Source organism: Terrapene carolina, unplaced genomic scaffold (genome assembly GCF_002925995.2).
Source record: "Terrapene carolina triunguis isolate 2854851 unplaced genomic scaffold, T_m_triunguis-2.0 Scaffold105, whole genome shotgun sequence".
Classification (NCBI taxonomy): Eukaryota; Metazoa; Chordata; order Testudines; family Emydidae; genus Terrapene; species Terrapene triunguis.
This window is the reverse complement of record NW_020664456.1, coordinates 98,577-123,349: the sequence shown is the minus strand read 5'-3', so window position 1 is coordinate 123,349 and position 24,773 is coordinate 98,577. Positions and strand designations below refer to the sequence as shown.

General features: G+C 42.9%; 1 protein-coding gene across 1 annotated transcript in view; it reads right to left on the bottom strand.

The window, feature by feature from the left end:
• Positions 1-24,773, bottom strand: part of LOC113406567 (FAS-associated factor 1) — a 323,445-nt gene that overhangs the window by 277,059 nt on the left and 21,613 nt on the right. The window contains exon 2 of the mRNA XM_026651889.2: positions 18,327-18,395. Within this exon, the coding sequence (XP_026507674.1) occupies positions 18,327-18,395 (69 nt within the window). The remainder of the gene's footprint in view (positions 1-18,326; positions 18,396-24,773) is intronic.

Below are 24,773 nucleotides of genomic sequence, written 5' to 3'. Positions count from 1 at the left end.
AGACTGAAGCCATTACAGTATACTTCCCTCCAATCCGCTCACTAATTCTAAGTATATTGCTACACAAGATAGTGTAAATATCGAGACCCACACAACTGTTATGGACTGCAAATATAAGTAACGGATTTGGAAGTATAAAAAAAAAAAAAAAAACAATAATAATCCCAAGGTATGTGCATGTATTCTACTGGCAAAAGATATCACAATACCTTTTCAACAACCTATAAAACCATACATTGAGAATACTGGTGTTTATTGATTTTTTTTACTCATCACTGCACAAACATTTTTCACATTACAAAATACATTTTACAATAAGACCTTCAGTTTATGAAAGTCGGATGGCTCAAGGGATTGATAATGCAGTACAGTAGAACCTAAGACTTACGAACACCAGAGCCCCAGATTTGAGCCCAGGTTAGAAAATTCTTAATGCAGAGTTAAGAATCAGTGTAGACACTCAAGCCCTGGGCTCTCTAACACAGGTCAGCTGACTTGAGTCCCACTAACCCTGGGTTTACACTGCAGTACAGACATACTCAAAGACCAAGTCAGCCTGTCACTATTAAAGGTGGTCCTCCCACAGCAGTGTTAATGCACGCTGTTGGGGTGACATAAAGCAGGGGTTCATGTACTCGTGGGTATATGCACAGGTCTTCCGGGGGTACATCAACTCATCTAAATATTTGCCTCGTTTTACAACAGACTACATAAAAAGCACTAGCGAAGTTAGTACAAACTAATATTTCATATAGACAATGACTTGTTTATACTGCTCTATATACTATACACTGAAATGTAAGTACAAGATTTATATTTCAGTTGATTTAGTTTAATTATTTGGTAAAAATGACAAAGTAAGCAATTTTTCAGTAATAGTGTGCTGTGACACCTTTGTATTTTTAGATCTGATTTTGTAAGCAAGTAGTTTTTAAGTGAGATGAAACCTGGGGGTACGCAAGACTCCTGAAAGGGATACAGTAGTCTGGAAAGGTTGAGAGCATAAAGGAAGCTGTTGGTTACTCAGTACCTGGTGCTGTCGATAGAGGACTTCAGTTCAGAGATGCCAACATGGCCTTCTCATTTGCTTTAGTTTCACATATTTGTGCGCACACACGCACGCACACGTGATATCTACAACAATTGATTATACATTCATTTTGCCATATCTTCAAAATATAAAATTATACACACATAGCATACTTCTCTACTTGTAATGGAAGCATTCAGTAGTAAAATAATACAGGAAGGTGCTATAGAGATGAGCGAAACAAGAGATAGCATACTGTGCATTGCTGCAAATGGTTAGTGGGGGAAGACAAGAAGTCTCCATCCCCCGCTCACCAGCTGAGCTTAAATTACAGCACCTGCACTCCCTGGAGAACAGGCACAGCTCCTTCAGTAGTCCACATGTGTAGGGCACTTTAAAGAGTGGAAAGCAAGCAGGGACAAAATTATTTCTTCCTCTCACACCAGCCCACAAAGTTAGCTGGGCACACAGAGGGCATATGCTGCCCTCCAAAAGAGGTGTAACCATTGATGTTCTCCCCTTGTGGGCTGGGGAACTCAGAGAAGAGTTCTGCCTCTAAGACGGAATTCCTGCTAGTGATATCCCCATGAAGCAGCCATGGCCAGTGCTTATGTACTGAGTCCCCAGAAAGAAAAGTGCTTGTCAGACACGAAAAAAGGTCAAAATAGCACAAGCAGCTAATGTGGCCAATTATTATACATCTGTCATTACGCTTAAGCCTCCAGGTCAGCAGGTGACAGAAACACCAAGTCTTCAAAAATGGTACTTGTGCAACAACGAGTCATTATTGCAATAATACAAAATGAAGCAGCTGTCACAGCATTCGGGGCTGGAGAGGGAAGATCAGATAGCTCCCTTTCTTAGTGGTCTGAGGAGAGGCAAGTGGATCATCCCTTCCCACAATAAAAAAGTAAGGGGACCCCACAGTACCTAAGGCACACTGAGCCCTCCACAAAGATTTCACGCATTTCACAGCAGAGTGGAACCATTTAAAATCCTGGCAATCATGACTTACATCACTTCTTAAAAAATAATTTCAATCACATGGAGGATTTGTAAAACGACGTTTGAAAGTGTTCTGCTATTACAACTTTAGATTAAAATTTATAATGAAACTAATTTATACATTTTTTTCAATGTCACTACTGGTACAGTATCATTTAAAAATTCACAAAAAAACTGTTATAGGCAACAACAAAAATTGAAAATTAAGGCCCTCATCCCACAAACACCCAGGAAGATATGTAATTTTACTCCCATGAATAGTCCCATTTTGACTACATCTGTGATTAAAGTTAAGCATGTGCAGAAGAGCTTGCATAAAAGAGGCTAAAATTGTATTTTTACTTTAAAAATTTCTCAATGATATAAAAGCTGTCATGTCAAAACACAATAGCTTCGGTACTAACTATGGAAGTAGTTTAGACTTTCTATCCATTAACTAAGTTACTGTAAACTTTCTTTAAAAAATACTCTCTCTTTCATGCCAGTGCATCTTCACATACACAAGGAGCAGTACAGCATCGCTATTCATTCCTGTCTATGGCTCGTTCCTCTGTTAAGCCTACCCTGGTCATGTCCCTGCACACATAGTCCTACTAACTAGTCAGTGGTCAGCCTCCTGGTCGGACTGACCTCAAGTATGTTTGCATTATTTTCTTTAGTATCCCATCATCTATTTGTCTTCTACAGTGTCCCCATTATTGTAATCTTTTCAATTGCAGCCAATCCCATACCCTGATTTCAGTTCCTATTCTCCTTTTAACTTCTTCATTTGTCTTCAAACAATGAGTAGAGAGGAATGATTTAAAGAACTCTTATCTCTATTGCCCCCAGCCTTTTGATGACTGTTTAATTTAATGCAGCTGCTTTCAGATCATGACACACAGTAATACTGGTAGTACAGTGGTTTGATAAGTTTTCACTCTGGTACCAAATGTCATGTTTACATCAGTCCAGAATTTTGTCAATTTCTGTGCAACACGTGCCGCTAAGGCACATCTCCTTTTAACCTCATACTTGATAGAGCCATCAGCACCAATCAAGCTCCATAGGTACACATAAGAGTCCACTTGTTCTAGGACTTCACCGCTACCACATTTCAACACTTTTTCTGTTGCCCCTTTGGCCAACTTGGAATTTACTGTAAGTCCAAGTCTGCTACCTTGGAAAACTGGTGTAATCAACAGTATCATTATTAGACAGGTTGCACCGAATATTAGGGAATAAGGTGCCATGAACCAACAGTACCTAGAAGAAGGAAAGCTGATTTCAAACAGGACAGACAGAACCCACTTAGCCTTTTCACACAAGACTATCAAGAGAAGAACTGATTTCAAATCCAAGCACTTCAAACTTGTTAGCCTTACGAACCAAGTGGACTAAAGTAGAACTATTGATACTTATTCCGAGTAGGCCAGCAGGCTATGACATGGTATTCCCGTGACCTAAATAGGATGGATTGGCCTAACAAACCATTAGATCCAAAACTCACTTACTATACAAACAGTATAGCAAGCCAAACTGATTTATAGATTTCAATGCCAGCCTAACAAGTAGAAAGGGTCATAGATTTTGGATAACAGCTAAACACAATATACGCATTGCAAGCTGGAATGTTAATTATTCACCCCAGGCCAGACTGAGCTAGTATCAGAGAGTTAAGGAAGTTACAAACTCCTCTTGCTGCCATACAGGAGACATGTTGGCTGGGTAAAGGAGAGCTGACAGTTGGAAGTTACACTTTTCTTTACTTGTCATTCAAATGGACAAGCAAAGTGCAGAGATTTGGTTGCTAGAGCAGTGGCAAGAGAACAGTTATGTCAATGAACAGGTGGTCGGAGGAGATTGTCATAGCAAGGTGTTTGAGGTTTGTTTGTTTTATACCTAACAGGCCAACATTTTGCAATATAAGAGCCTAAAGTTAGGCTGCTCAAGCATGACAGTCATGCTGGAACTCTCCGAAACGCCATTCTGGCACTTTTTTTTTTTTGGGGGGGGGGGGGGGGAGAAGAGAGAGAATCTGGAACAATATTCTGGTATTTCCAATACTCTCACTTACGAGTATGTTCCAACACTTCTTTTTTAGGATTGGAGCACTGCTCTAAACCCACATTTCGGCACCTGTAGGTGGCATTTTCAGACGCAATTTAGAAACACAAGTCCCACTGACTTCAAACCATGATGGAAAAGTATAGCCTGGTCGAAGCATAGACTGGTCCAAGCATTTCCGCTTTCTTGACTTGGGGAAATTCAATACATCTCAGAAGGTGGTGCTGCCTGTAAATATAGCACTGGGTCTTTGTGTTCTTCTCATAATAAAGATGTTAATGAGCCCTTGGAACTGGTCTCTTACAATACATATGAGGATTATAGTGTGAAACTTCTTGGTTTTAAAAAACAAAACAAAAAAACCCTCTATATAAATATCTAAAATTCTTCTGACAACTAGGGACCTAAAGAAACAAATTGCTAAAGTAAAGAACTAGCAAATAAACATCTAATTTACAATTTTTAAATAAAAAATTATTAAATCATGGGTTTTATCCACCCTGTTTCACAGAAGAGTAGGGAAGTAAAAGCTGCTGCAACTGCCTTCAAATGAGGCAGAGAACAAACTGGAGCTGCAGCATAAGAAAGGATCTATCAAAGGTTGACAAAAATCTTCAAGTTTCTAATTGGTCAGCTGCTGCTTAGGTAGAGGACAGTCCAAAGTATGGGAGACAGATGCTACACATCATGATAGGGAGAACAGAAAAAACATTTGTTTTAGAAGTTTCTTAAATGAATCTAAAGAAACTTTTTCCTAAGTCATAACACCATGATTTAAAAGCCTGCTATCAAACAGCCTGCCACAACTAGAAACAAGAACTGAATCTACTGGAAAGGGGAAATCCCAGATTTTAAATAAAGCCTTCATGCCCAACATAGTCCAAGACTGAATATGGTCACATTCATACCATAGACCAATGCAATTCCGAAATAAACACATTTTTGATGCAGAGTTTCTGTTTGAGTGTTTAAAATTCAAGAAAGCTGCTCAGCGGTTTGGAGTATCTGAAGAACAGTATTAGTTCAGGGGAGGGTGTCAAAGATGTAAGTTAAATCATACGGATCTCACCACCACAATATATAGACACACACATCACTGCCCCAACCACAGAAATGCAGCCAGCTGTGGCATGGAATGTAGCAGCTGCTTAATACCACACACCTACACTGTCCCACACTAAAGAAAAATCCTGTGTCAATTTTAAACTGCACAGGTAAGTTGAGAAGGCAAAATGTAACTAACCAAACTAATATTTGCAAGAGTCAAGCCCTACCGGTAGTAATCTGGGGAATGAAGGCTCAACGGGATCTTTGATGCCAGAAGTTGTTAAAAGTTTTAATGTGACCTAAAGCTACATTTACACACAGATCAAAGGCACTATTGCTTTTATTTAAATGTTTAAGTGACAGAATTTGAGGCAGATTAATATATTTCTGAAGAGAAACACAGAAAGGTAAGATGATTAAAATAACATCTGAAAGCAGCGACAGTCAGTGGAAATCTCCACTGGCAACCAACGGTGAAACAGAAAGACCACTCAAGTGCATGTTACACACCACCTGCTATTGCTGCAATTGGTGGGAGAAGACAGCAGTCCTCACAAGTCCATCAGTTCCCACCAAGTTATGCAAGGATCTGTTACAAGTGGTATCTTTGGAGATTTTATAATTTCTAAATGTAGTTATTTTTTAAGTCTCAAACATAGAAAAAATAAATTCATAGTTTAAAAGTTAGACACTTATTTCAGAATGGTTCATTTTTTATTTAACTAGATCTCCCTCAAAATATTAGCTCGATCTTTTATTGAGCATCTTAATTCAAGCTCTTTCTTTTTAATTGTCTACTAATGAAAAGCACTACATAAGAGTTAGGCATTATTATTCTAATAAATAGATCTATTAGGAGCATCCAGCCATCATCTTCCATTTCGTAGAATTAAAATGACTTGAAACTATACACACCCTCAAATTAAAAAAAAAAAATTCATACATTCCAACAGGATACAGCTCCTCCAATGCTCATCAGACAAAGCTCTAGCTATCTGTCTATAAGCCATTTAAAGGGTTATTTATGCCCTTAATAAAAAGGCTAAACAAAGGTCAACAGAGAGAGCAATAAAACTTACAAATAAAGATTTCTGATAACCGGCAACAAGGAAAACACCAATTTTCCATTCAGGAATCCCATCCATAACTGGAAGTCCAAGAGAAAAATAAGTTGCAAAATCAAAGTTCATCTTTTCCAATTCAGATCTTTTAATTCATTCCCTGTAGAAAGTCAAGGTCTTTCTCTTTAAAACAGTAAAAATAAGCTTAAGAGTGCACTCTTTATATATAGTATTTATCTGACCCTCCTACAAAGTCAGTTTTTAAAAAGAGTACTGTTTAAAAGAAAAACTGCAAAGAGAAATACTATTAAGTTAGTCATAAATATACTACAGGTGTGGAACTGAAGCATTATAAAAACAGGTGTTAAAAACCACACATTTTTTCTTTCCCAGAGCACAGAACAGTTTTTGTCAGCTGATTCTTGGAAGTCATGTAAGTGAGGAACTGCAAGTCATCACATTTACAGGTGCACTAAACCACTGTTTTACTGCAATTACACTGTGCTTTGAACCACTGCCAGCAGAAGGAATAAAAAGTTAAATACAGCAGGGAGGCACATATTTCTGCACACAAAAAAGTCCACTTTAAAAATGTATTTTTAAAATAGAGATGATCACTGCCATTTTGTGAGTTTTTGAAATTTATGAACATCACATTTATTCTGAAATAGCTATGTGAACTTAGAAAAATGAACCCATTATATTGATGAAACTGTAGTCTTTTTTAGAGCTAGATACTATTATGTTAAGTGGTGCATACATTACAATTTCTATCATTACCAGTGGGGGAAAAAACAAAACAAAAATTATTTCTAAATTAGTGAGCTCTATTTTAGAATTGTATGTAAACTGTTTATCAATTTTTCTGGAGACAGGATCATAGAATCAGAACTGGAAGGGACCTCGAGAGGTCATCTAGTCCAGTCCCCTGCACTCATGGGGGCACTAATTATCTAGACCATTCCCGACAGGAGTTTGTCTAACCTGCTCTTTAAAATCTCCAATGATGGAGATTCCACAACCTCCCTGGGCAATTTATTCCAGTGCTTAACCACCCTGACAGTTAGGAAATTTTTCCTAATGTCCAACCTAAACCTCCCTTGCTGTAATTTAAGCCCATTGCTTCTTGTCCTAGCCTCAGAGGTTAAGAAAAATAATTTTTCTTCCTCCTTGTAACAACCTTTTATGTACTTGAAAACTGTTATGTTCCCTCTCAGTCTTCTCTTTTCCAGAACAAACCGAATTTTTTCAATCTTCCCTCATAGGTCATGTTTTCTAGACCTTTAATCATTTTTATTACTCTTCTCTGGAATCTCTCCAATTTGTCCACATCCTTCCTGAAATGTGGCACCCAGAACTGGACACAATACTCTAGTTGAGGCCTAATCAGAGTGGAGTAGAGCAGAAGAATTACTTCTCGTGTCTTGCTTACAAAACTCCTGCTAATACATCCCAGAATGATGTTCACTTTTTTTTTTTTTTTTTTTGCAATAGCGTTACACTGTTGACTCATATTTAGCTTGTGGTCCACTATGACCCCCAGATCCCTTTCCGCAGTACTCCTTCCTAGGGAGTCATTTCCCATTTTGTATGTGTGCAACTGATTGTTCCTTTCTAAATGGAGTACTTTGCATTTGTTCTTATTGAATTTCATCCTATTTCTCCAGTTTGTCCAGATCATTTTGAATTTTAATGTTATCCTCCAAAGCACTCGCAACCCCTCCCAGCTTGGTATCATCCACAAAGTTTATAAATGTACTCTGTAGGCATTATCTAAATTATTGATGAAGATATTGAACAGAACCGGACCCAGAACTGATCCCTGCGGGACCCCACTTGTTGTGCTCTTCCAACCTGACTGTGAACCACTGATAACTACTCTCTGGGAACGGTTTTCCAACCAGTTTTGCACTCATCATATTGCAGAAGGTAGGAAACTGAACACAACAAACCCTGCTTCCTGTTCTATTTACCAATAAGGGCTTGTCTACAATAGAAGTGCTACATTGGGGCAGCTGCACCGATGCAGCTGTCTGCTGTAGTGCATCTGGTGAAGATGCTCTATGCTGATAAGAGAGAGCTCTCCCATCAGCATAATTACTCCATCTCCAGGACAGGCCATAGCTGTGTTTGCAGGAGAAAGTCACCCGCTTAGGTTGGTGTAACTTGTGTCACTCAGGGAGATGGCTTTTTCACACCCCTGGGTGACTTAGGTTATAACAACGTAAGCAGTAGTGTAGACCTGCCCTCAGATTCTCTCTATATACCTAGGACTTGTGCTTTTCATTAACTCTTATTACTAATATCTACCATATTATGAAAGCAAACATATGCAAGGTAAAGCAATCTAGGTTCATGAAGAAACTTCAAGACTGGGATTGGAGAGAAAAGAAACACATAGGTATGACTTAAAATATCTCAGGATCCATTTTGTACATAAGCAAAAAGACAGGGTTACTCACCTTGTGCAGTAACTGAGGTTCTTTGAGATGGTTGTCCCTGTGGGTGCTCCACTTTAGGTGTCTTGACAGTCAGCGCTTGTAATCAGAGATTTATCGTAGCAGTGCCCGGTTGGGCCGCGCACACGCCATGGCCGTCCAAGCAGTTACATAGCGATGTGCAGCCAATTGTCCCCCTGTTCCTTCTCTACCTCAGAGATACGGCTTGAAACTCCAAAGTAGAGGGGAGGAGGGAGGGTAGTGCAGCACCCACAGGGACAACCATCTCGAAGAACCTCAGTTACAGCACAAGGTGAGTAACCCTCTCTTCTTCTTCTTCGAGGAGTGTCCCTGGGGGTGCTCCACTTTAGGTGACTGTTGAGCAGTGCCCCTCAGTGGAGGAGAGGGGCTTCAGAGTTGGTCTATTGATAGTGGATAACACTAAGTCCAAAGTGATGCCGATTGTTGTTCTAAAGCATAGTGTTTAGTGAAAGTATGGACTGATGTCCAGGTAGCTGCTCTACAAAAGTCAGTAATAGGGACATTATTGAGAAAGGCCACAGATGCTGCCAGTGCTCAGGTGTAGTGTGTGTGAACTCCCAGTGGAGGGTGTAGACAGGGCCGGCTCCAGGCACCATCCCAGCAAGCAGGTGCTTGAGGCGGCCAACGGAGAGGGGCGGCATGTCTGGCTCTTCAGCGGCAATTCAGCGGCGGGTCCCTCACTCCCTCTCGGAGTGAAGGACCAGTCGCCGAAGACTGAAGCGGCGGCGGCAGAGACTGTGATCACGTTTTTTGTTTTTTTGTTTTCTTTTTGCTGCTTGGGGCAGCAAAAACCCAGGAGCCGGCCCTGGTTGTAGATTGTTGTTTTGGTAGCACAAATGGATACATCCTGATATCCATTTAGATAGTCTCTGTTTTGAGATGGTTTGACCCATCGAGCATTCTGTTATGGAAACAAATAGTCTAGGAACAAATAGGAGATTTTCTAAATGTTTTTGTTCTTTCACTGTAGAAAGTTAATGCTCTGTTAACATCCAATGTGCAGAGTGCGGCCTCCCTCCTGTCTACATGTGGCTTAGGAAAAAAATACAGGTAAGTAAATGGGTTGGTTTAAATGAAAGGGGGAGGCGACTTTGGGTATGAACTTAGGATGCAGTTGTAGGGTTACTTTATCTTTAAAGAATGTTGTATAACGTGGATGTGCCATTAGGGCACCTACTTCTCCCACCCATCTGGTGGACGTGATGGCAACGAGGAAAGCCACCTTCATGGATAATTGCAACAAAGAGCAGGTTGCAAGGGGTTCAAACAGCTTTCCCATGAGTCCGCGTAGAACAAGGTTGAGATCCCACATGGGTGTAGGGTTTCTTATTGTGAGATAAGTGGTTTCCTTTAAGAAAAGCATGTAATCATCGGGTGAGCAAATATAGTGACCCCGTTCACCTTGTCATGGAAGGAGGTAATAGCAGCCAAGTGTACTCTGATATAGTCCAGGATACTCTGTAGGGGGGACAATTGTGGTAAAATCTGTTTATCTTGGCATTAGGGGCAGAATCGTTTCCACTTATGGATATATGTCTTTCTTGTACTTAGTCTCTGACTGCTCAGTAATATATCTTTTACTTCCTCAGAACATGACTTCTCAACCCCAGTCAGCCATGGAGTAACCAGGCATTGAGGTGGAGTAATGCGAGGTTGGGGCGATGGACACGTCCTGTATCTTGTGATAGAAGGCGAGGTACTAGGGGAAGGGTTCGAGGCGGTTTCATTCCCATCTGACGCAAGTGTGGGAACCTCGTTTGTCTGGGCCATGTGGGCTCTATGATAATGACCCTGGATTTGTCCTACTTGATTTTGTGAATGACTCGGCTTAGGAGTGGGGTCGGAGGAAATGCATACATCAGTGGCGCCTCCCATTTTATGAGGAGAGCGTCGCCTAGGGTGTGGTGTCCCAATCCCACTCTGGAGCAATACTGTGGGCACTTGGCGTTCTGAGCTGTTGCAAATAGATCTATGGTGGGGTACCCCATACTTTGAATATGAACTTGAGAATTCCAGTATCCATCTCCCACTTGTGGGTTTGTGAGAAATCCCTGTTCAGTACATCCACTGCTGTATTCTGACATCCCGGCAGATAGGATGCCGATATCTCTATGGTGTTGGTGATGTACCAATTCCAAAGGCATATTGCCTCTGTACATAGGGAGTATGATCGTGCTCCCCCTTGGCAGTTTATATAAAACATGCATGCTATGTTGTCTGTGAGGATCTTGATAGCATTGTTCTTGATTAGAGGGAGAAAATGGTCGCATGCATTTTGGACTGCCCTTAGCTCCAGTAAGTTTATGTGCAGGTTGGACTCTGCTGGGAAGCAGTGGCCTTGGACCGTATCATTGAGTAGATGTGTCCCGGAACCTATTAGGGAAGCGTCTTTAGTGATTGTCATGGTTGGAATTCTTTGTTGGAAAGGGACTTGAGCAGACGTTCTTTGATTGTGTCCACCATGTTAACAAGTTTTTACTCTGCGTGGCATTGTGAAGTTTTTACTTTGCAGTCTGTTCAGAGTGTCTGTGCAGTATATACATTGTTCGAAGCCAGGCCTGCAATCATCTCATGTGGAGTCTGGGATGCTTCATAACAAACGCTGTTGCCAACATGTGCCCCAAGAATTGTAAATGCATTCTGGTGGATGTTTGTGGGCTGTCCCTCACTGCTGAAATTAGATTGACTACAGTGGAGAAGCGTTGTTGGGCTAGTGTTGCTGTTAGACAGTCGAGACAGGTTCCTATGAATTCCAACTTTTGGACAGGAACCAGTGTGGACTTTTGCACGTTTATTTGCAACCCTAAGTTTGTGAAAAAGGTTATCATGCTTTGCGTGGCGTTTATCACTTCTTGCCAGGTTGGTGCCCATATGTGGCAGTCATCCAAGTATGGAAATATCATTATTCTGTCTGCAAAGGTGAACTGAAACAACAGCGAGAACCTTGGAAAAAGCCCTTGGGGCAGTGGATAGGCCGAAGGATAGTACTCTGTGTTGGAAATGCTGTTTGCTTAGGGTGAATCTCAGGAATCTTCTGTGTGACGGGTGGATGGTAATATGAAAAATAAGTATCCTGAAGGTCGAGGGCCGAGAGCCAATCTCCCTTCTCTAACGCCAGAATTATTGTGGTTAGAGTCACCATTTTGAAATGTTGGGGTCTCACAAATTTTGCTGAGTTTTCGTAAATCCAAGATGGGTCTCCACCCACTGGTCTTTTTCTGAGTTAGAAGGTATCGGGAATAAAAAACTCTCCCCCTATGTTGAGATGGTATGGGTTCCACAGCACCTAATTGTACAGGGTGGTTTATTTCCTGTTGTAACAGGGTGCTCCTGAGAGGGGTCCCTAAAGAGGGACGGGGGAGGGGGGATGGGTAGGTGGGATAGAAATAAAAGGGGATGGAGTAACTCTTCTGGATAATCTCTAAAACCCATTTGTCTGTTGTGATAGTGTTCCAGACTGGGTAGTATGGTGAAAGACAGTCTCCGAATGAGCGAGGGACCATTTCTGGTTCCGGAATCAGAGTGCAAAGGTCTTTTGCCTTCGACCACACCTTCAAAATGACTGCCTAGAGGTGGATTGTTGAGATGTCGAAGGCTGATCTTGGTTCTGTCGACATCTGTTCTGTCTCTGTTTATGCCGTTGGTCAAACTGTCTTTGGGGCTGAGAGGATGGCGTAGACTGGAATCTCTGGTTATAAATCTTGCCTTGTTTCTTTTTGGTTGCAGATACTTAGATGCCCAGGGTTTTTAAGGTCGCCCTTGAATCCTTTAGGGTGTGTAAAAACACATCCGTTTTGCCTGCAAATAGTTTTTAACCCTTGAAGGATAAGTCATCAACTGTTGCCTGGACCGCCCTTGGGAACCCAGAGAGATGGAGCCAGAATGCACGGCGCATGACCACAGATGTTGCGATGGATCGTGCTGCTATGTCTGCAGAGTCAAGGGACGCTGTAGGGCCATCCTGGAGATGAGGGACCCTTTGGAAATGTTCAGATATGTGACCCACAATGTGTTATGTGGGCCGCATCCAATACTACCTGTATGGCCCTGAGGATGTCACATGAGCCACAGCTCTGTGCTAATTGGGCCGCAAGCAACCCGCATTGAGCCGCAGGTTGAAAACCACTGCCTTATATTGTTATATATTGCCCGTGACCTGTCCGTGACTTTTACTAAAAATATCCATGACAAAATCTTAGCCTTACCCATGGATTATAGATTTGCCAGGGCCCAGACCACTGACCCTGTGGCCACATGCTTGCAGGCTGGCTCTGGGAAAATCTTGCTGGCTATGCAGGTGATGGTTGATCGCTGGTGGCCATCAACTCCTCGCTCTCAGAGCCCCAGGAGGAATGGTCTTCCTCTGGTGACCACGGTGGCACCAACATTGGGTAGGCTTCCCCACTATGTCTGCCGGTCTCATGCCTGCCAATCAGGGAGTGGTATTGGGATCCCAATGAGCCAGGCCACCTATCCAGCGACCAGCAGCGCTGCTCATAGGCCGGGTAATAATTCAGAGAACAATGCCACCCACTTCAGGAACTGTGTGCAGGCTCCAGTGACTGGGAGCGCAGCCATCGTCTATGACGCTCCGGAGACTGGCATCGAGATTCCAGCAACCGGCGTCTGGGCTCTGGCAACCAGCATTGCTCCGAAGAGCGGCGCCAAGACTCCAGAGAGTGTCAAGGATGCTCTGGTGAGCAGCGCCTGGGAACCAGGGAGCGGCACCTTTCAGGTGACTGCTGCCGGAATTCCGGGGACTGGCAGCATGCCTCTGTGGCCCGGTACCACAGATCTGGTGGCTGATGTCTGGATCCCGGAGATCGGTGCATGGAGTTCAGTGATCAGTGTCTGGAACCCACCAGGTGGCCACAGGTCTGTGATTCAAGACGCAGCTCTGGAGATTGTTGGCACAGTCCTGGTGAGTGGGCCGGAGTACAGGGCCATGGGGGTGACTTCTGCAGGGGTGACAGACAGGGCTTTCCCCTAGAAACGGATCCTTAGGCCTCTCTTCCCAAGGATAAAGCAACATCAGGAAGAGGAAGATGTCTTTTGCCGCTTGAAAGGCTTCTGGGGTGGATAGCACCGTGAGGTACTGTGTACCTCTACCACTCCCTGGCGTAGGAGGCATGTCGCGGGGCGGACTAGGCCCAATAGGCGAGGCTGCCGTGTGGCTACGCTCCGGTGACAGCGAGATGGTCCGACTTGGTCTAGGCTCGCAGACAACACAGCAGCCATGTTCTGTGGAGGGATAGCTCAGTGGTTTGAGCATTGGCCTGCTAAACCCAGGGTTGTGAGTTCAATCCTTGAGGGGGCCACTTAGGGATCTGGGGCAAAATCAGTATTTGGTCCTGCTAGTGAAGGCAGGGGGCTGGACTCGATGACCTTTCAAGGTCCCTTCCAGTTCTAGGAGATAAATAATATAAATAAATTAATGGAGATATCCTAACACAAATTCGGATATAACACGGTAAAGAAGAGCTCCAGGGGGGGTGAGGCTGCGCACTCCGGTGGTTCGATATAACGTGGTTTCACCTATAACATGGTAAGATTTTTGGCTCCCGAGGACAGCGTTATATCGGGGTAGAGGTGTAGTACTAAAATTCATCATCACTTATTTTTAAAATCAAGATTGAATGTCTAAAAGATACAGGACTCAATAGTGTTCACTTACATAATACAGAAGAATAATTCCCTCCACTGCGGGAATCACTCAGTGGCATTTTAGTGGATTTAAAATCACAGGCCTTAACAAAAATCAGAAGCTTCTCCCCCGCTCCTCAAAAATCAAACAGCAATAATCAAATCATACGGTAGCCCATTTTACAAATACCATCCTTCACCACACAAAAAGACCCTTGTAAAAGCTTGTGTCAATAGATAACCCTTGCAGTATGCCCATTAAAAAGCAAACAAAGCAAAAAACAAACCACACCACACACACACACACACAACCATGGGTTGTTCTGGACTATGGGCTAATTCAAAGGTTGAGAGCCTCTCTGAGGCCACCCTTGCCACCAGCTTCTCTTTTATACAAAAGAGACTCCAGTCCAAGCACCTCTGCTACTAGCAACTGCAGCTGAATGGCACAGAAAGGGGGGCACTGTCTATTTATGGCTTCATAAAACATATTAAACTCCATCTGGACACGAAAAGGTAGCCATTTAACCAATGCAGAAGCCAAAGCACTGATGTCACCCTGTTTATCTTTAGAAAAGCTGTAAAAATGCCTTCACATTTTTCTGAAGCATCTACTCTTTGCTAGTTCCACCCACTCTGATTTAAATTCTCTCTTGGCCTCCACCAAGAAGTACTTGACTACTCCCATCTAGGGATCGTTTTGCATTCAGCCTCACTCTCAGTCCTTGCTTTCTTCTTGCATTGGCTGGTGTCCCAGAGTACAGGACACTCATGATCATAGCCTCATAGAATTCAGGAGGAAACAGGTGGCCATGAGTCATCCACCTCGTTTCCTCTCTACATAACACCTTTAGGGTGAAATGGAGCGAAGATAAACAGGTAGCCTGAATTAAGTCCAAATGAGCTTCCTGCCCTTAGACTAGAACTTCTTTGGCTTATGTTTGCTTGACTTGCATTTCTTAGTGTTGCAAGAGTGTCCTGGAGCAGAGATTGTCCATATTCTTGCATGACTCACTTGGCTTCCTATTTAAACACTTGAATTTCTCTGGATACCCTATTGAAGTTCACCTGACAACACACCAGGTGATAAGTTTTGAGCACAAGACTGTGGAGAGAAGGCTGCTCCTGAAGTTCTAAATGCTGCCCATTAGCGCTATATAGTTCAGGAAGAAACTCTGAACATTTTGGAGACCTGCCTCAGAGCTGCCTTTGGGTCATGAAGTGACCTATGTAACAACTCTGATTCTATTTCTAGAGTCACAACTGGCAAGAGAATCCTTTCATGAAAGCTGATGGAAAACCTTCTCATGTAACAAGGTGCTATATTTTCCTTCATCATTTTTCTGAAAACAGTCACTTTCTAAATTCCTCCCTCACCTCTTTCCTTTGCCACTCCTGTTCATTCCATTGTTCCTCAAACCTAGCTTAACCTTGCGCCAGTGCCACTGAGCAACTCTGGAGTAAGCTCAGGGACCAGGCAGACTTCCTACACTACAAAATTAATTCTATATTCCTTGTTAATTACAACTGAACTGCTGCCTTAACTCATAAGTCTACCCCGCCCCTTATCTCATCTCCACTTTTTACATCCTCTAGTAATCCTGCCCTTGACAACCTGACATTTGACCCTGCCTCTAATAACCATCCCATTTCCCTTCTCCATTCCGCTTTCAAGCTTCTTAAACATGCTCTCTCACTCACCACCTTGATTTCCTCTCCTCCAATTCCCTACTAGCACACTGCAATTTGGCTTTCACTCCCTTCCCTCCACCAAGACTGCTCTCATCAAAAGGTAACCCATCACCTACTGCCACTGAAGTCCACGGGCCTCTTCTCCAGTCTCACTCTTCTTGACCCATGCACTGGCTCAGAAACAGCTTATCACTCCTTCACAGGACACTGCCCACCTCTCTTCCCCCCCCCAATACTTTGCTTCAAAAAATACCTGTTCTCACCCAACCTCTCCAATTTTTCCTTCAGGGTCTCCTTTATTAGCTCATCTTCCTCCCGCTCCAACTTTCCATCTGTCTCCTTCAAGGCTGTCTCTTGAATCAGCTCTTTTCCCCCATAAATTTTATTTCTAGGTAACTTTATGAGCCCTCACAGCTTCAACTATTCACTTCTCCCTTTCTGTTCAGTCTTGCATCTCTGACATTGCATCCTGGGATGTCCCGCCATCAAGTTAAGATCAGTTATAAGACTGATCTCCTTAGCTGTCCTCATAATTCTTCATCACAGTTCTGTCAGCCAGACTCACAAGCACTTGTAATACACTACAGTCCCCCTTTCCCACATCCAGACTTTAGGATAAATGGTTAATGCATCTGTTATAAACATACAGCTAAGGGTAGCATAAAATTCCTTCTTTACCTGTAAAGGGTTAAGAAGCTTAAATAACCCGGTTGGCACCTGACCAAAAGGACCAATAAGGGGAGAAGATACTTTTAAATTTGTGGGGGAAGGTTTTTGTTTTGTTTTGTTTTGTTTTGTTGTGTTCTTTTCGGGTCAGCAAAAAATTAGGGCAGGGAAAAATATATTTTTCAAAGCCATACCTAAATTAAGCATCTAAAGTTACAAATTGTAAGTAATAGAAAGAAAATGCGTTAAATTATTTTTTGGCATCAAACTTAGTATTTATTACCTGAATAAAATGCATAGGAGTCTCCTCCTGCTGCATAAATGGTGAGGCAAACAGACATTTACTTTCAAGACAGGAGACATGATGTCATGACAACATCCTATCACAGTGTCTATTTTTAATTGCACAAAATAATCAATGTAAAGATTTCTGATTACCCTGCTTGGATATATGAAACAGCTGTCTATTGGGTTTGGGGGGGGGAGGGAGAGGGGGAGTGATCATTTGGCAAAAATCTTAAAATGTTTAATGTAAAGTTTAATTAAGAAAGGCCACTTTGTTTTATTTGCACATGTCAACGTTTGGCTATTTTACTCTATTTTGTTTTCAAAATGTGCTATCCTATCCTCATTCTCTTAAAAACCCCAACAACCACCAACAGCCCTATATCTTAATAGCTCCATTTTGCATTTTTCTCAGCTTTTCTGGACATGGAGAATCCAGATCAGTAGCTGCCTCACAGACTCACTACAAATGTGCAATTCTTCTATAGAAGGTAAATTGTTAAGTACTTAATTTTTTTAATTAACTTCTTCTTTACAATCTTCCCTAAAATCTTATTTTCATAATGACCTACCTGACTTTACTAAGAAAAAACACAATATTATTCCAGTTCTGTAGCATCTATAAGAGAAAGGTATCAATGTCACCAGCGACAGAGAAAAGTCAAGGGGAAAAAACACCAAAAGGCCATGCCTCATGAATGGGAAAACCTCCCTGACAACATCACTGAGCCACTATCTTAGCATCCTTCAAATTCCTCCTTATGACTAACCTCTCCTACAATATTTACAGAGTACTACCAGATCACTACACCTAAGCAGGCAGTGAGCCAACATCTCTGCTTAATACACTTCCATTTGCTTACTTTTCTGGTGCCTGCCTGCCTGCCCACTGCCATGTTTGTCTCATCCACACACGGAGTCTTGCTACAACATTGATTGTGACACTTGGGACAGAGTGTCTGGACACCACCAAGTCTGGAGGGAAAGGTGGGGGAGGAGGGTGAGCTGATTCTTGATCCAGTAGGCACTACTATAATACAAATAAATAGCAGCAAAAAAATTGCAGTGGCAAAATTAAGCCATCCAAAAAATAGCTTATTTGAAGAAAGTGGTTTACCTCCCATTTCTTTCATGGGTACTAACTAAATCCTTGAAGATTCTTATATCTACAAGTTGTCGTTTTAAAAGGTTACCTTTAATTATTGTATACATACAAAGTTGAACTTGGATCTAATCAACAGGTAGTTAATTCTCCTATGAATTATGTATTTAACAGGGGGGAAAGTCACAAATTCAATTCAAGTTTTGCTTAGACGGAACCAACAAGTATATGAACTTGTGCTACAAAATCATTTTCTTAGACATACTTACCACTAAATCCCAGTTATTTTGTTCAAGTAACGTAATAGCTTCATCAATATTTTCAATGCCGGTACATGCCTAAAAGGAAAAAAAAAAAAAAAAAAAAAAGTATAAAAGGGGGGGGGGGAAAATGTTGATTTAAACAGAATTCAGATCAATATTAATTCTTTAACAGTTAAGTAGCTGGGTACAGCCAAAGCCAAGGCATGAGTCTTTGAAGCCTAGAACCATGTGATGACAAGAGGAAAAGGACAGTTTATGTCAGAGGCTAGTGTAGGATTTGGGAAACCTGAGTTCAACCCCTGCTCCACCACAGCCGTCTTGTGTGACCCTGGGCAAACCACTTAGCCTCTCTGTGCTTCAGTCACACATGTTAAAGATGGGGATAACAGTACTTCCCTATGCCACAGGAGTGTTCTGGGGAGACATACTTTAAGGACTGTGAGATGCTCAGATACTACCATAATTCAAGTAATATACAAGAACCTATGATGGAGAGTTCTGCCATATCAAGTCTAAACATTTTTTAAATTCTTAGTAAAAACAAAAGCAGATTCTCCTGTGCAAAACAGCATTTTTGAAGGGCCGTAACATAAATACTGATGTAACAATGAAACGGGTAGTTTTGCTTAACTTCTGATTTAGACTTGCACCAAGTGAGACTTCAGAACTGCTCCCCAGCTGAACAGACAGCCTGTGAGATTACTAATACCCAGTTTGCTTCTGTCAGAACCTGGAAAGGTTTTCCTCCACCTGCCACCATTCATCTATTACCCAAGTTTCCATTTAGCACTGTAGGTGTGTGTGGCACTTTACAAGGAAACAAAAGCATTAACCATGACCAGATTATCTTAAATTTTATATGACAGGATAATGCAGGCTCAGATGAAAACATAAATCATAGGGAAGAATAATTAAATAAAGAGCTGCATAACATTGGGAGTCTACTTCTTTATTTGGTTAATGTGGTAGTCAGGGTCATTGTTGGAGAGCTTGTGGAAATAAGTAGACTTGGGTGGAGAGGAAATTATGCAGCGTACAGCATCAGGAAGGACAATTCAGGAATAAGCAGAAGGGCAGGAGAAAACTGATGGGTGCTTATGTGATGATCCAAGAGAGTACAGCTGCTGTCTTGAGTTAAATCACTTAAAAGTTGGTCTGCCAAAATAGTTACAAGGTCATTCTGTACCTCCTTTGACCTTGAACACCACCAATTACAGTGTTCCCACTGACTAACCGTCAAGATGGGGCACAGAAAAAAAGACCATTTCTGAGATAACTGGGGACTAGCTTCTTTATAGATCAGGACCAGGAGCACGAAGGATTTGACATAGGTAAGCCCCTTCGTTTTCAGTTTAAACCAATTTTTACTGAAAAATTCCGGGGTTTTACAAAAAGTATTATTTAGTTTTTTCTCATTTTCACCCTACTTTTGTATCATTCAAATATATAAAAAATAACTTGTTTTATTAGGAATACATTGCATGAGATATATGTATTACAACAATACATTAGTCTGTGTGTACATGCAAAGCTGCCCGTTGAAGTAAAGCTATGTATTAGTCTAGAAGGTACACACAATTAACAAACAGGCACGCACGCAAGCTCTGAAGTGTGTGCGCATCTGAATGTACTGATAAATCTGACGCCCTCCACATACACATTTCAACTGTTAGCAGATAACAGTTTAAAGATTTGATACACTAAAATGGAAAGAAAATGAAAATCTGTATCAGAATACATTTCAGAACACAAGGAAGTATTCAAAAGTTTAAAAAAAAAAAAGAGAAAAAGATGAAGTTGAGTGTATGCACTGCAAATGGTGTGGCCAATTATTAAATGTAAATATTTATAGGCTAATAGTTCTAAGTCTACAACAGTAAACTGTTTATTCAAATGAAAAGTTTTATTTGGGGATTAAAGATATATTGTTTTCTTAAACTCAGAGGTGGCGTGTTTTGAGTGCTGTTTTTGTTCTGCAGCAAACCACATTGATGAACATAATTCAAAGCATTAATCTACTGAATACTTCCCGCCCAGTCTGTTCCCCAAAATGAACCCCAATATTTAGCCAAAAAAATTAATAGTTTTTTTGCACTGATTTTCACCTGTTTTTGTTGTGGTGGTAATAAACACTGATAAATTCCCAGAAAAAAAAAAAGAATTAAAACTGAAAATGCAGCGCCCTAAACATAAAATAGAAGTCAGAGAACTGCACCATGTAGCACTATAATGTGCTCTCTCCACCTCCTGTTTGATCCATTTAGGAAGTTGTTCACTTTGTTATTAGCCATTGCAGTTTCTATGTGAACTCTGCAGTCAAACCCAGTTAGGGCATGTTGTGGTAACCCAGTCTGGAGGTGCAAAATAAGCAAATTAATGTGGCTAAATCTGCGTTCGAGAGAAAGGGCAGTTTTCAAATAGCAAGAAAATGAAAAGCATTTCTGGCCACAACTGCTATCAGGATATCTACTCCTGAGGGGATTCTGCATGACTGAGCGCCTGCAGAAAACAGCCCCGCCCCCCCCAGAATTCCTGTGCTTCCCTGCAGGCACGTGGGGGGGACTGCCCCCTCCAAACAGAGATGAGGCATGGGGTGCACACAGAGTTACGTGCCACTGCCCCCCTCTCATTTCTGGAAGCTCAGAGCTGCCCAGCTGAAGAAGGCTGCTGTCTGGGCTCCCGCTGACTCTGCAGCTGAATGCTGCCTCCTGGGTCCTAGTGCCAGCCATGCTCCCCTTCTGCATGCTGGTAGCCTTCCTTTTTTCTGTGCAACAGTGAGTGCCTGTGGTGGGGCTGGGAGTAAGCGGGGGGGGGGGCGGATGGAGAAGAAAAGGGGCTAGGGGAATCACAGGGGGAAGCAGGAGCCCAGCATGCAGCATCCCCTTGGCAGCAGCTGGGGCTCCCCCGTTAAGCATGCCCATCGAACCTTCACCCTGACAAGCCCTACCCCCCTACACCTGGACCCCTCTGATGAGCCCCCCACACCAAGACCCCCACCCCACTGATCCCCAACCAGCTGCACCTGGATCCCCACCCCATAAAGCCCCACTGATCCCCCCACACCCAGCCAGATCCCCCCTCCCCCGCCGAGACCCATCTCCCCACACTCAGACCCTCCCCCTTTTCCCCCCCCCCACTGAGCCCCAACCACCCTCACCTGGATCCCCTCCAGAGTCCCATGGGCCCTGCACCCGGAACCCCTTCTCCCCCCATGAGCCTCTGTGCATCCAGATCTCCCACTGAGCTGCCCACACTCAGACTGCCCCACACAGAAATCTCTCACCCCACACCTGGATCCCCCCACACTTGAATCCTGCTGGGCTGAGCCTGCCCACCCAGACCTGGTGCACCCGGTGCAGAGGGGCAGGGCCCCGGGGGTGTTTCTGGGGCAGGTCCAACCCTTGCACTGTGTCAGGGTCAGGTACAGCCTCACTGCCGAGTCCCTTTGAGGTGGGTCTTCAGGGTGATCTCCCATCTCAATGCAGCCTGTTCCCTGTGCTCCCCACTGCCATGCTGGAGCCACATTTATTTATTGACAAATCAAATGTGAAGAATTTTAAAATATTGTGTGTATAATTTTTTGGCACAGAATTCCCTCGGGAGCAGGTATCAAGAGCAGCAATGAATCCAACAGACACCCTTAAGGGTGCGGTCATAACGCCTGCCAATTGCTCAGCATGTTTTCCTCTCCCTAGCAAAATTAGCTTCATCTCAACCAGAATACACTTAAGCCAACTTCCTTCCATCCTGACTTGGATTTCCTTCAGACACTTGGAATACAGCGCTGTCTGTGCTAGATGAGAAAAGGAAGAAGAGCTGTGTACAGTCAGCATGTTTTTGGCAGTATAACCCAGGGCATTTCACAATCTAACTTCTAGTCTTACATAAACGTTGACTAAGAGGCAACAGGGCTGAGCCCTGCAAGACTCCAAAGAGGAGACTGGTTGGGAAAGAGAAGAATCTGTCCACCCTTTGGGATCCATCAGAAGGGAATGAATGAAGTCAGCTTTAGTACAGCTCCATCCACTGATGCAAGATCTTGTTGGCGAGCCAGCAGCATTTCATGTTACACGTGTCAGAAATCGCTGATAATTTGAACAGAATCTTGGGCGGGGGGGGAGGATGTCTTGCCACGGCCATCATTCATCAATGCAACCAGCAACGTCTCATTGCTATAATCAGGTCGAAGTGGAAGTGGTTAAAAATAGTGGGAGAGAGCAAAAGTCTGCTCACCCCAGCTTTCTCAATAAACTTGCCCCTGAAGAAGAGATTAGTAAGCAAGCAGCAGTTAGAGACCAAAACATTAAAAAGGCTTCTTGATCACAGTCCAGTTGGCCATAAAGACTGGTAGAATTCCCTGACTAAGGGTGGTATTATTGGTCTTGGTCAAGCAGCAAGCTCTCACTAAACAAGAGGGACGTGGCTTTTATTTCACAGATGATTTCCCTGAAATGCAAGCTAATAAATACAGAGTCTAGGGCAGTGGTTCTCAAACTTTTGTACTGGTGACCCCTTTCAAATAGCAAGCCTCTGAGTGCAACCCCCCTTATAAATTAAAAACACTTGTTTATATATTTAACACCATTATAAATGCTGGAGGCAAAGCGGGGTTTGGGGTGGAGGCGACCCCCCATGTAATAACCTCGCAACCCTCTGAGAGGTCCCAACCCCCAGTTTGAGAACCCCTGGTCTAGGGGCATAGAGTATATCAGTTTGAATCATGAAAAAGTTAAAACACGTACACCAGATTTCGGTTCTTCACTGGACCTCTCATCTCCAGTAGGTTAGCAACATGGTCTGCTTTAGGATCCTAGCACTATACAGATGACTGAACATGAACACTTGTTTACAGGATCCATGTACTAATGAGCCACTAATGTACATCACAATAACTTGCTAACAAAATCCCCTGCAAAATTCAGCAGACTGGAGGGTTCCAATGATTCTATCTGGTTCTATATGCCAATGATAAATCCAAGCTGTATCTTCAAGCATTCTCTATTTACTGTATTTAGGTAGATGGTAGTCCCACACTCCCTGATGCTGGTAATATTTCTGACTTCCCTATATTTCCTTTGGACCAACCAGGAGGCTAGCCTCCTGAAGAACAGGCCCAGATGGCAAACTGATCCCTGTTGTAAGAAAGAGAGCATATTGTTTTCATATGACCTTTGGTAGCAATGAGTCGGTGGCAAATGTAAGTCAGCTGGCCATGTCTCGTACAATGCTTCTGCTGCCAGAAACTTGTGATCCCTCATTCCAGAGAATTATTTCTGCACCTTCCTGAGGTGAGCTGACAGGAACACATCTATCTTTGGCTCTTTAGGACAGAGGCTATCCAGCAAACGGTGACGTTCTTCACACTCCATAAACTTCACTTATGGATTGCCGGCTCAGCCAATTCACTGTAGTTTAGCAAGAAAGGGCTTGCTTTTATTTGTTGTCCCCATTGCCATCCTCCCTTATCCATTTCTATCAAACACATCCAACGCATTGCATTCCCTGTTCTATCTCCAAGGTCTGGGGAGAAATCTGCTCACTTTGAATGCCAAGTGCCTCAACTGTTCTGTGACCTGGTCTCAAACTTATCAGGAGGCAGAGATAAGGCTCTTTTCTGGGACTTTTTCCTGGGCTTGTTGTGTAATATCAACTGTCTTCTTGCCAGCCTGGCCTGATGTTAATATCAGAGTCAGACAGACTCAGGAATCCAGATTGGAAAGGGCTATGCATGTCCACTACGGTCCTTGTTACTAACCCATGGTCACCAGGAGTGATAGGAGACAACAAAAGATATAAACAACTGTCTCCCCAGATATAGCAGACGACTGAAAATCTGGGAATTCTCGATAGCCAGACAATGGATCACTTACCCTTAAATGCTCGTGAAATTCACGTCCAGTAGCTGTCGTGACTCTGCTTGAGCCCCTGCTGTCATCTACATGAGTGGCTCCACTATTATTTGCATTGCAGGAGCACTTAGAGAGCCCAACCAAGATTGGGGCCCTACTGTGCTTGGCTCTGTACAGTCACATAGTGAGAGACAGTCCCACCCCTGGTCCCAGAGAACTTAGAACGTAAATACACAAGACAAAGGATGGCAGAAGAAAACATAGGCACAGAAAAGGGAAGTATGTCATCCAAGTCACATGGGAGGTCAATGACAGAGTCAGAAGCACAACCTACTTCTAACTCCCAGTCCAGGGCCCTGCTCACTAGAGAAGTAGTTCTCAGTTTTTTCCATACCAGGAACCCCTTCCCATCTCGGGAGGATGTAGCTCAAATCACTCTTCCACTTCCTAATATGGGAAGAACAGAGTGGTCACAAACCCCAGACTGAGAACCCATACACACATCTCCCCTCTGGAGGTATCTTTCTAGACAAGCGATATAGGACCTAACCACTCTACTAATCTATCTCTTGGTTCTGGGGTGCATCAGGATAGCTACACCAAG